Source organism: Monopterus albus, unplaced genomic scaffold, assembly GCF_001952655.1.
Source record: "Monopterus albus unplaced genomic scaffold, M_albus_1.0 scaffold65.1, whole genome shotgun sequence".
Taxonomy (NCBI): Eukaryota; Metazoa; Chordata; class Actinopteri; order Synbranchiformes; family Synbranchidae; genus Monopterus; species Monopterus albus.
The window spans coordinates 3885927-3899725 of NW_018127945.1; the positions used below are offsets into that span (position 1 = coordinate 3885927).

The window sequence follows — 13799 nt, forward strand, 5'->3', positions numbered from 1 at the left end:
TCCTGCCAACTTCTGAGCTGGGCACAGCATTAACATGAAAAATATACTCTGAGATTACAGTAAAGTGTTTATCCTATGCCCATATGTCCCCGTTTTGTGTTCCCATTTTTCACCACTTATTCTTGGATCAACAGGCCTCTGTCTTCTGCACTGAAGCTTAAAAACAGCACTGCAATCATTTAATACTGAAACTGCCCCCTCAATCCTGTGAGCAGTGCAACTCATGTTCTAAAAACCAGAATGCTTAAAATAAAAACATGATTTTCATATTAAAGATAACCACACTATGTAAGCACTTGGAGTTAGCAAACCTTTATTTAAATCAAAGAGCAGATAAAAACATTAAGGCAGACGAGCAGCAAGCGTTGAGCTGCAAAATGGAACATCAGAATTTTAACTATACAAGGTTAATAAAAAAAAAAAAAGAAAATTATAAAGCCAGAGAGAACAACATAACATGAGGAACAGCATGTGTGTATGTGTTTCATCTGTATTCAAGAGTTTTATGTGTGTGTGTGTGTGTGTGTGTGTGCGCATGCTAAGGAGTTGTGTGACAATCTGTATGTGTGTAATCATGAATGAACGACTGCTTGCAGGACACATTTTTTTACATATTTACTCAGTAAAACAATAAAGTGCTGTTATTATTGACCTTAGGTGACTGAAGGGAATAAACTATGAGTCGAACAGCTAGACTCTGGAGTACAGAGTTAGTAACAGCTAACTAAAGTGCATGTGTCACCATATGAAATGTAAACAAAAATCAGAGAGATGGGAGACATCACCTGCATTCATCTACAAGCAACTTGTACCATGCATTTCTTCAATGTGTGTCTGATTTAGGTTTAGCGATTTTGTGAAACATTTCTTGTTGTTGAGTGTTTAATATTTACAGTTGCAGTCAAATATGCAGCACAGTGCGGTAGACAGTGGCACCAATTAGCATCTTTCAAAGAGCTTACAAGAGTTTTTAGTATTTTCTATGAGAGAATTTAGGATATGGACACAGGAATAATCAACATTTCTAACATGATTCAAATAGGTGCAGCTATTTATGAAATACTGAGAATGTTAGTTATATCAAGTGGTTCCTTACTGAGCAAAACAGATCAAATCAGTAAATCAGAAAAGCAAAAATCCAAATTATTACATAGAGCTGATGCTGTGGTCGAGCTTTTTTGAGCTAAAATGCCTGGTGATTGTGGAATCAAAAAGTAAGATTTGGAGGCAATAACCAGTTAAGAGATCGCTGCCCCTAGTCATACAGCATAGGGGTGAAGAGCTAAAATAAAGACAAATGAAGCACAGATTTTATTGTCTTTGGGGGCTGCAACAAGCATCCTCCAGCAAACTGAACTTCTCATGAAATGACTTCTGTCTACAGCTGTGTTTGTGGCGCACTGAGAAGAAACCACTGATGCCAAAAGGTTCTACTTCAGTCGGTTCCTCTTTATGTTAAAGCAGTGGAAAGAAACTAGTAGAGGACATAGACCATCAACATGTCATCAACACTTCATGGCAGACTTTGCCCATTCCAGCTTCATTTCTGTTCTTTGATGACATACAAACATTTGTGCACTCTCCTGCCAACAGATGACAAGACTGATACCACTCTTAGGACTGTACGCTAAACAAAGGTTTCAGAATCAAATTAACTACACAAAATACAGTGAATTCATAAGAGTTTACTGATCTCTAGTGGAAAATTCAAATGATAAGTATATAAGGCAGTTTAATCCGTTCTGCTTTTACCAGCTGCAACATTAAAGTGATGAACACAATAAAACATCAGCAATTATAATCAAATAATAAGATATACATCAATGTAACATGTGCCATTCTTGAGTACTTCCAATATGGTACTTTAGTGGTATTTATGGCACTTTAAATTTGGTACTTTAAGTATATTTTGACAGTACTTTTGTACTTTTGCTTAAGCAACATTTAGAACTTGTACTTGTAACATAGTATTTATACACTGTGGTATTGCTACATTAGTTAAGTAAACAATCTCAGCACTTTTTCCACCACTGACACTAAATACTAAGCTCTACCCCCAGCAGCCAGCTAAATGGGCTTCACTCAAAAAACAAAATATCTAGCCTGGCTCTATCTGAAGGTAGCAAAGACTTCAATTTTTGTCTAAATCAGACAAGATGCAGTATATCCTGATAATTACTGAGTTTTAAAGGCTCTGAGGAGCAAATAAATATATTTTCTAAAAGGTTATACTATTCTTGTCAATAAAGACTCCAAGGTTATTTCTGTCTAGAAAGATGGAACTCTGACTCTCCCTTTCATTTTTCCTGGACTCCTTCTCATTACAAACTCAAACAATGAGTAAGACTGGCCATCCGTTAATTTGCATGAAAGTGCAAAAAGATTAAACACCTGTTTACTACATCTAACCTATTGCATCTGCTAACAAATCTAAACTCATAAGGAACTCAAATGAAATGCAGCTTCTCATTTAAATTTCTTAAAATGCCTTGCAGATGAATGCAATAACTCACTGATTAGTTTTTAAAATGTTACAGTAAATATTTTCATTTATAAGTCACCTAAGTACGTTTACAAAACTGCTCCACGGCGGCTTTCGGTACAAAATCAGTGAAAAATGTCTACATACTGTAAGTAGAGTTGGCCAAAGCACAGCTGGAATGAACAAAGTGTTGTTAACAACAACTAATGAAAACTGGATTCCATAATTGTTTTACTTGCTCATAACCACTGATCCATCTGTGACAGTTCTAAGTATCCACCTACAGCTCCACTGCTCACGTGTGTATACAGTATATCAATATCAAATCTTTTTAACACGTCTGTCCCCCCGGTCCTATGTATCCTGCCTTGCTCCACAGTTGGCTCATGGTTAGGCACAAAAGATGGGGACATGTATTTGTTTAACAAGTGTGTTTTTTAAACATTTAATTCAGAGCACAGTCATATTTTCACCTTCTCGTGTGTAAATGCCGTTATGAGAATTTGAACAGAGCGATGTTTCCAGAAGGGGCTTTCAAAATGAAAACAACCTTAACACTAAGAAAATAACAGACAAGAAGAAATCAGAAAAGACAGTGACTGAAAATCTGACTTCCAATTTTTATGTGTCTACGTGTGTGTGTGTGTGCGCGCACACACACGTTTGTATGGGTGTGGTATAAGAAGCTGCCTGTGAAGGCAGCATGGTGTCACTCCTGGAGAGTCCAACCTCCAGAACCCTCCTACACACTACACCACCACCACCCCTCACTGGTTAAAGAGGCCTACAAGCTGACTGGCTGTTGGAGCAGAGCTGTCATCTAGTGATGTTTTCATCTCCTACATTCAAAGCTTGTTAAACTACAGACTCCAGCATCCACTAATTACTTGTATGGTCTTTGATTTTTTTTTTTTTTTTGCAAACTTTCTTTTAATATCTGCTCTTTAGCAAAAAAAAAAAAGCAAGAAGCACAGAAATGTAAAATGTCAAAATGTATGTGTATTTCTCCCCATCCATCTCTATTTCTGTGTGTTTGCATCTGCAAGGCCATCCGTCCATCCTTTCTTCTGTGTACAGTATTTGTGTTTATTAGTCAGTCAGTCTTCTTGGCCCACGCCAGTACATCTGATCGTGGTTTTTGCCCTGTCAGACGTTCAATCAAATGCTCCATCCTTCTCCAAAAGCCCAGCTGGTCCAGTGGGTAGTTACACCAACCTGGAATACATTTAAAAAATGGGAAAGGAGACACAAAGGGGAAAGGAGAATGTGAGGAAGAAAGTCAGAAAGGTGACAAAAGGAGAGAATTAGAGGAAGAAGGAAACAAATAATTAAGATAAGAAATGAAAAGAACATACATGATTTGGAGAAGTTGTGGAATTAAGGATAATAATCACCTTTACTGGCCAAGTATGTTACACACAAGGAATTGGTTTCCAGTACAGAACTGATGGCAGCCATCTGCTGCGCCGACTCAACCGACGGCTCTAACCATCAGGAGCAACTTGGGGGTTCAGTGTCTTGCCCAAGGACACTTCAACTGCAGGCACAGAGATTTGAACCCCCGACCCTCCGGTTGGGAGACGACTGCTCTACGTACTGAACCACAGTCACCCCCTATTATAATTATTGCTTCTAGGTTTAGCTGAAGCCCAACACATATTAGAAGAAGAGGCTGCTAGATGTGCAAGAGCAGTCTCTCAGGCAAAGCAGGGCTGGTGGAAGAGGTGAGAAAGTGTGGAAAAGAAGAAACTTAGCTAGAGGGAGGAATGGGACATGGAAACAGGTAGGACTAGATTCATGTGAGCAGATCTTTTGCTTTCAGGTGTAGTATCACATCAGCAGATTGTATCAGGAAGTAAAGCAAGCCTATCTTAGGGGTGATAAACCTGGAGACACAATCAAGTGCATAAGTGTCTCCACTGAGGGTACGCACTTAAGAGATAAACTCACTGGATAGACAAAGCAAATGAGGTAGAATTTTGTTTGTGAGGGCAAACAAGTCAGGAAGCCAGAACTCTGAACAGACATGATGTAGGGCAGCTAAATGCAGGGAGAGACTGGCAAACGAGAGGAGAGTTAGGAAAACAGCTCATGGAGTCAGGCAGATTGATAAGAGCATGGCCTGACAGCCACTATGGGAACCAGTGATAGGTAAAAACATCATCTAACATGAATACTGAGCGTCCACAGGAATGCTCACCCAACCTCTGGTACATTTACCAGTGAACTGATAACCAAAGTAAAAAATAACTACACTAGTGGCTGCTTTGAGCCAAATGCTCTGATTTAGCATTTAGCATCTTCAGTTAGTGTGATACCATGCTAACATTTGCTAATAAGCACTAAACAAAAAGTACAGTCAAGGTCAGTCATTAGTTTTGCAGGTACAGTGCCTTGCGAAAGTATTCGGCCCCCTTGAATTTTGCGACCTTTTGCCACATTTCAGGCTTCAAACATAAAGATATAAAACTGTAATTTTTTGTGAAGAATCAACAACAAGTGGGACACAATCATGAAGTGGAACGAAATTTATTGGATATTTCAAACTTTTTTAACAAATAAAAAACTGAAAAATTGGGCGTGCAAAATTATTCAGCCCCCTTAAGTTAATACTTTGTAGCGCCACCTTTTGCTGCGATTACAGCTGTAAGTCACTTGGGGTATGTCTATATCCAATAAATTTCGTTCCACTTCATGATTGTGTCCCACTTGTTGTTGATTCTTCACAAAAAATTACAGTTTTATATTTTTATGTTTGAAGCCTGAAATGTGGCAAAAGGTCGCAAAATTCAAGGGGGCCGAATACTTTCGCAAGGCACTGTATGTGATCATAAAGCAGAGCAATGGACACATTTAAATTTTGACCTGATGATGATGCAAAAAGAAAGATCAGACGATAAACAAATTTAAGAACATAGATATTTATAGCACTAAACCAGTAAATAATATAATTATAATAAAATGTCATATACTGTAGCTCAACGTTGAATATTTTAATGAAATCTTATGGAATGACCTGAAAGATGACACTGATGTACAACCCTAAGCGTTTTAGACCGAGTAGTCCACAGCTGTGTAGCTCCCAAAGGATTTTGCTACTGTATTCACTGTATTTAGATGTTTGTTTAGTCGGTGGCCCCACCCACTACCCCAGCAGCACTCAAACACATTGTTTTTAACATCATTCCTAAAACTCCACCTCCGTCTTTACCTTCCAAACATCCTGAACTCGTTTTTCCCATGTCTCTTTTATTTTTTCATCACTTTGCTTCACTTAAGATTTTCTTCTTCTGTCCCAACCTTCCTCTTGCTTCTTCTTTTGCTGTCTTCTCCCAAACTGCCCCCAATCACTTCTTCTACCTCTAACCTCATCTCTCTCTCCATCTCATCTTCATGTGCATACTAGAATTCAAAGGGGTGGAGGGATGTGAGGATTCTCCCAGGAGACATCTTTAGCCCCTACTAACACAAAGAAATACACAGAAGCACAAGCTATACACTCCTCAGGTTCCTTCATTCTAGTCCAGTAGCTATGAATATGTGTGTTTGAATTAAATCCATGAATGTAGAGTATGTATGGATGCTGGCCAAATGTACATTTGCATGGGTATAGATGACTGTGCAGTACAGTAGGCTCACACACAGGCAAGCATCACTGCTTTAGGAGCAGCCAAACTCACATACACATGCACAGAAGCAAGAAACAAATAGAGACATCCACATGGGCTGTGTGTACTTAGGCTACACTTCTCTGATGCTTACACACCACCACCCATGTTATGTTTGCACAGGGTGCATGCTATAGCTCCTCACCCTCCAACTCTGTTCCTCCCTCCCTTCCTCCCCTGTCCTCTATCCCCCCTCTACCTATGAAGTCCTATTTGTTAGAACAGACAGCAGGTTAGCATTAAATATACATGGGGATGGATGGATTGTCAGCCGGTGGCGAACACAAAGGCAGCTAGGCGAGCCCCAGTGGAATCCAAGCCTGGCCCATGCAGCCAGGCTCGGGGAGCAGGGGGCTGTTGCCATCCCCAGTGGGCCGCGACCACCACCAGCCCACCTCCCATCACACACACGGAGGTTAGAAACCAAAGAGAAGGTCAAAAAGACTAGTACACACACAGATGCTCAAGTATGCAGATGTACGTGAGTGTGTGCGTGTGTTCAAATGCACCCTTTCACTGTGCTACCCCCCTCAACTCATCGTACACACATCTGTCGTCCACAGGGGCGCTTGGTGACGTACAAGCTGAATTCCCCTCGAGTATCCTCCCTGTTTTCTCTCCCTCCCTCTTACCCTTCATGTACACAGAATACTGAATGTGGATCTATCAAAGAGGCCTTGTGGCTCTAAAGACACGCACGCAAAGAGAACATTTTCTTTGTTATTTATAAGAAATAGACATCCGCTTCAATTATGGCGATCTAAAATGGCCGCCCAAAACATACACACTGATAAACATCAGAGTATTAAAAAGTCACCTGACACACATTTCACCCTAAACTAAGTTTGGTTAGGGATTGTTTTGTTTTTTTATCTGTTCACTAATTATACAAAGAGTCACACATTATCACAAAGACATTTTAGGTTAATTATGGGGGGACTTTAACCCTTTCTACTCACATACCTGGCAAATAGCTCCGATAACAAGCAAGTCACATTTTCAAAAATGCTCACATGAACTGATTTCTGTTATGTTCTTGTGTATTCTTGATTTTTTTTACCAGGGTTAATGAACTACTGTTAGTTCTCATCTAAACTGGTTCTCTGAATGCACAGATTAGATCCGTTCATCTTCGATGACATTACCATGAGTAACAGCATGCTCTTATTTTAAAGTCAAGGCAACATGAGTAGAGCTGCAGCAAACATCTGCTGTTTTGTGACTGGGTGGCTGCTGATTATACTGTTTTGTTGCACCCATGACTGGCTGTCATGGTATTAACTCTAGACAGCACATTGTTAATGTTCATTTAAAAGGATAAGGAAGGTGATATTCTAGATTTTTGTGACCATCAACAAATGTGGTGAGAAGACTCAAACCAACTAGTTTTACTAGTCAGACAGCTCTTTGGCCCAAAACTACTGTGTCTGTGGCACTCGAGCCTTTGCACTTGTACAGATGAATCATGATATACTTCTAATTGTTATAAAAGCTCAATCATTTCCTAAATTAGCTGAACATTTCAGTTGTTCCCCAAGGTTACACAAACTGGAGTACAAAGCATGTTAGCTGGGGACTATTTTCAGCTGAGGATTAATACATATTTGGTGCTGTACTGCAGTTTTTCCGGCAGCAGAACAATGTATGTGGAAGTGACTCAAAATAAAATTCAGTGTGCATGTTCACAGTAATGAATGAACATGTCACCCAGTGATGTGTTTTTTATAGTTTGTAATTTTATTCTGTAAATGAAAAGTCTGGGTCATAACACAGTACAGTCAGTGTGTGGTTTGACTTAGGTTTGTAATCATTACTTCAAGGGAACAGTAATGATGATCTTCATCCAATTAGTTTTTACTTCTTTTTGGTAAATTATATTTACATTTATTTGTATGTAACTACATTTAGAAAAAAACCTGGTAGCTAAAAACAAAATAAAACCACCTGATACCAATACTGAAGCTACCTTCTGTTACTGTACTTTGAGCAGCAGGTCTAACAAAACACTTATCTGAAAGAACTTCGAGATAAACTATTTGTGTTCCAGTTCTTACCTGTAGTAATGCAGTAGTATGTCTCATGTGGCGAGACGTGGTGGATGCGGTGGTGTTTCTGTGGCAACACCAGATGCCAGTCCTGGAGCAATGTGACCCAGTGCGGGAGGCCGAAGTAGGAGTGGCTCCACTTATGAATCTGATTGGTCAGTGTCACAAAAACCGCCAGGGCAAAGATATAGCAGTCCCAGGGATATGATGCCACCAGGGCCTCTGAGAGGTGACAGGACATCGAAAGAAAGAAAGTTAATAGAATAACTGATCAAACTGTTTTGTGTAATGAAAAGGGCCCACATGAAGACATAGTACTCCCACAGGGAGGATGTTGGCAGGGGCTTCAGGCAGATGAAGAGAGTGAGGGGGAGGAAGAGGAACTGGGAAAAAGAAGAAGAGAGGAAGAAAGATGGGGCTAGTAGAAGCAGGGGAGAGTGGAGGAGGGGCCAAAGACAGATAGAGGGTGAAAAAGCCTGTGATGTAACATAGAATCACAGTGTCTGTCATGAATCTGTCTTCCAAGAATCAATTTGCCAAAATCAGAAAGGCCAAAAAGGAGATCAGTCACCTGACATCAACTGAACATATGATTCCAGACTGCATTTTATCACCGTGCTTTCACTACAGCATCGCAGGCATCAAGAGGAAAATTTAAGTCAGTCAGTCTAGGGTGAGACACTTCATCACACCTTCGCCTGTGTGGCATCACATAAGAAAATCAATCTCTACAAATTCTGTCTGCTCTTTATTGAACAAGTAAAAGCCCTACTGATATTCAAATGTAACTATAAATCATCACCCCACACCTTTAAATATTTAAACAACTTCTGCAGTCCCAGTGTGATACTCACATCATTCCTACAACGGTGCCCTGGGACTGGACAAAGTATGTGCTGTGTTTTTATGTGAAACTCAGACGAAGGCGTGTAGTTCAGACTAAGGCTGGGGAAAACTGGCTCTTTGTGAATGTTGTGCTGCACAACAACATTTTAGCACAGATATCTTGCTTTGACGTGATGTATTTACCAATGAAACTATACAGACGCGACATTATGTAGACATATGTTATATAAGGCTGAAAGCCAAATGCAATTGAGTTCAGGGAGTGAAAGGAAATACTACTATAGAATAGGACAGACTGCTGAAAACTCTTCAGCTTGGTGTGATGTTAATTTGCACCTCTAGTGAGCCAACCATGCTGTTTCACAAGGAATAAAACTGATAATTCTGAGAATAAGATAATGAATGTTCTGTTCTTAATTTATGTGTAAAAAATCATCAATTCTCACATATTACTGTAGTTCTGGCTAATAAGGTGAACAAGTTATGGTTCATTTTCTGTATATGTGAAGTTAATGGTCACATAAGATGCTTCAAGGGCACCACCTTGCCAACAGTTTATAGGGATTCATGGTGGCAGCTGGAGCCACAGCTCAAGCAGCTGTCTGCTGACTGATGCCTGCTCCAGCAGACAGAGCAGTATTCTTAGAGTGGGTTTCCCTTAAGCAAAGGATCTGAATAACTTCTCCACCATTGTTAATGGATTGCATAGCTGAACTTGTTACTGTCAAAAGTAATATATGACATTTTGCTTGTTTCAGAGAAACCTACAAAAACTACCCCAGGCAGTAACTGATGGAACTGCTCTTTATGTGCCGTTTTCTTTATGGCATAACTGGCAATGGTGTGCTCGCTCCAGGTCGCATGTCTGGTCTACAGTGAAGTCAGCGTGCATCCGGCTGAACCACAAGGGTTAAACTGACAGGGTGATAAATACTGATGACTAGGAGTGTAATGATACAGCCACCTCATGATTTGGTTCGACACAGGATACAGGGCTTATGGTTCGATACATTCACAATAACAATGATTATGACAATTAGAATTTCTTCTTAGGCAGGCAAATTCAAAAAAGCTGTTTTCAAACATTTAGGGGACATTTGCTATCGCAGCAGTGTCTGTCTTCACCCTAAACCCAAACAGAAGTATGCCACCTATTTGTACCAGCACTAACTCTTATTATTCACTAGAGTCTTTCAGTCGATATGACTTACAACTGTCCTCTCTCTGCCCACCTCCATCCCACGTTCCTTCTGTTTGGTTAAAGCAGTGATCTCTTGACCCCAGTTCAAGTGCAGACATGACTGCTGGAGATGCCGCCTCATGGCTCTTGGCTTTGTCCATCTACTTGTATCTATATATTTGTCTGACATCGCGAGGAGCCTGACATGACAGGTTTAGATGTCATCTTGCCACTACACAACCCTCTGCCCCGCCACCATGACCACGACCCCCATCCTCTCTCGTTGCCTCTCTTTTCTGTGCACTCTTACCCTCTGTCTCATAGTCTTAGAGGTGACCTCGTGTGTGTGTGGAGCTGACAGGTGTAGATGTCACTGCATCTATTTGTGCCTCTGTCTTGTGACCTCCTGACTCCCTGTGGTGTGACATGACAGGCATGGATGTCACCTACAAGTGGACCTCACTACTGCTTGCTTCTCTCTAATCTACGCCCCCACACCCCCCTCATTCACTGATCCCTCCTGTAGACAAGCAGATGACCTTTGCAAGTTTTCCCTCTGTGACTCTTTCCTACATTTCTTTGTTTCTATTGATCTGTCACATATTCTCCCATTTGTAATAGAACTGTCTGTATTGCTTGTACAGTCTTCCTTCACTTCTTACATCACGTGTCACTGACTGTGCTTACAGAGACAATTTCTGATTTTCGATACACTTAACTTTTGTAACAGTGGGTTGCTAACACATCCATCCATTATCTATTCCGCTTATTCCTGAACAGGGTTGCGGGGGGCTAGAGCCTATCCCAGCTGACACAGGGCGAGAGACAGGGCATACACAAAATAAAATGGTTAGTAATTGTGTACCCTAAGGACTACGTGGTCTTTTTTTGAAAGGTAACACTTTGTAGTTTACTATCAAACATTCAGAATTAGCATGTCATTAAATCAACCATACAGAGGCACAAATCTTTAAATTTATCCTCGCCTAAGTTTTTTAATTATTTTTTAATGGAAATACACCAATCAGCCATAACATTATGACCACCTGCCTAATACTGTTTACATAGGAGTCAATGCAGCAGTTGGTCGGCACTCGTTCACTCTGCAGCTCACTGTGTATCTTCTGTTAATCCATTTGCTTCCATGGTTCTACTGTCAGGAAGAGCAGAGATGTGTCTACAATTCAGTGAAAAACTGAGGTAAAAGGAGTGAAAACTGTGGTCATGAGGACAAGTTAGAGAAAATGTTTTAGACAAATTCAGCAGCCTCACCACTCTAGGTGTGATATCACCACTACAGCCACTGACTCTTTCTCTTCATAGAGACCAGTGTACAGGTGGTCATGTTCAACCATTTTAACAAAGATTCAAATAAATTTTAATCTTTTGAAAAGTACAAATGGAAGTTAAAAGTTTAACCTACAGTAGGTCAACCTCATCATCAGTGAGCTGTGGGCGTCCATGACCCTGTCTCCAGTTCGTCTTTATCTACTTCAGTGCCGTCTGCCAACACAGTGGAAGGAGGCCAAGAAATCACCAAAACCAGATAAACTACTCTTAAAACAATGTTTGTTTTGTAAAAAATAAGAACATTTTGTGTAATAAAGCATTGAAACAGGCCTTATGCGCAATTTCTAATGCAGTTAGATTTGAAGGATCTCAACATACGACATATTGTACAACTCGTAATTTTACTGGTTAAAGAGCTATCAGTCATCTAGAACAAAGCATGTGATTGGTTGACTGCAATGACATGAACACAGCACCGGATCATATTCTTGTGCTGAGATAGGCTCACAAATACACTCTCTGGCAAGGACCTAACCAGAACTGACAAAGCAAAAAGTCTATTGCTTGGAGTGATCTCAAGTCACAATACCCTTTGGCATAACAGCTTGTAAAATTTGACACAGAGCTCTTTAAAGTTTAAAGAGCTACCAATAAACACGTAATGCAGAAGATCGCAGAACAAATCACAGTGGTTTTAGGAATATTTCTCAAGGACTATACATCGCAAGACTAAATGTTTGGACTTTTTTCATTCAGCAGAGTGTTACCAAGCTGGGAGGCTAAACATGCTGGAAGTACAGCCTGATGTGTTCACGGATGACAAAAAAGTAAAGGTGGTGTGTTTGCTCTGTATGGACCCTTATTACAAAACAAGGAACAGATTTTTCTCTTAAAGTAATATCTGAAAATAGTTCACAATGCTTTCCAACAGCTATTTTATTGCTGTATGTCTCATATTACATCATGAGGCAATATGTTAACGGAGAGTAAAATCGACCCATATACGGGCTCGGCCAGCAGGGTCCAGTGGAAGTGATTAAATCTGCAATAACTGATCACTACACACCCATCCACAAACTCCGGAGGTACAGTAACTATCTGACTCTTCAGCTGCTAAATGATCCCCTGTGCTCGCCTGCATCCCCATATGTTAGCTAGCTAGGCACTAACTTTATCTGTCCACCAAATGGCGCTGGTCAGAATGCGCCAAGTGAAATGAATTTTGAGAGGTTATTTTAATGAAAGAGTTCAAAAACAAGAACAATGAGTGATATGAACAAATCAAAATAGTAGAGTGGCAGTAAAATTAAAACGATGAGCTGATGCTTAAGATGCTATAAGGACTCACAGAACTAAGTGAGTGTAAAATCTGGCAATGAATTTGTGTGACTTTGTTACTACATTCTACATCTTTCACATACATATACATGTGCAGGCAGTCATGTCATCAGTTGTTAATATAAAAATATTGATTACAGCTTCAAAAGTAAAATATCTGCACTCTGGTTTGAATGATATTGGATTTTTGAAGCTGAAACATATAAAGATATTTGAGAAAAAACTGTGATAATAATATAAGGCAATATTCAGCATTCAACTATATATGTACAGAGCGGGACATTCTGCAGTCGCACTCCTTGTCCATCCTCTGGTGAACAAACCTAATGTGATGTAGATACTGTCCTGAAATTACCTCATAACATACAGTATATGTTAGGAATTTCTGTGATACATTGTCTTATTACTTAACAAATGGCATAAGCTAATATCTGCCAATATATCAGCATGGTCAATGTGTAACTCTTGCTCTAATCTGTACCCATAGCATACCTTTATTTTTCCTTTCCGTTAATATGAAACAAAGTTTATGAATAACTGGGACTTCTCTGCAGGATACAATCACTGTTGGCAAGTTTCAGTGCACACCAAATCTCATTTGATGAAGCATCTGATTTTTTTCAGGTGAGAAAACCTGCAGAAGTACAATATTCATGCCTTCTTCATAGTGTTGTATGTCATATAAATACTGTACGTGTGTATGGGCTGGACGGTGCTTAACGTTACCATCTTGAGCTTTCATACAGTGTTGGTTGGAAATCATCATTTCTAGAATGAAGGTAAGATAGTTGTGACTGCTATTCAAAAGCTTGTGAGAATAAATGCAGAGCACCGTAGCTAACCTAGCATTTAACCTAGCTAACTGATGTCAACTCCCCTCCTCTCCACCTATCAGTGACCTTTTGGTTCAAGCTGAAGTGTAGACATGACAGGTGGAGATGTCACCTCCT

The 13799-nt window shown here is 40.0% G+C and overlaps 1 protein-coding gene across 1 annotated transcript in view; it reads right to left on the reverse strand.

The window, feature by feature from the left end:
- Window positions 1-302: 302 nt before the first annotated feature.
- Window positions 303-13799, reverse strand: part of LOC109962562 (transmembrane protein 189) — a 51103-nt gene continuing 37606 nt past the window's right edge. The window contains exons 5-6 of the mRNA XM_020604396.1: window positions 8205-8417; window positions 303-3697 (exon numbers count right to left, since the gene is read on the reverse strand). Coding sequence (XP_020460052.1) covers window positions 3576-3697; window positions 8205-8417 — 335 coding nt within the window. The 3' untranslated portion in view covers window positions 303-3575. The remainder of the gene's footprint in view (window positions 3698-8204; window positions 8418-13799) is intronic.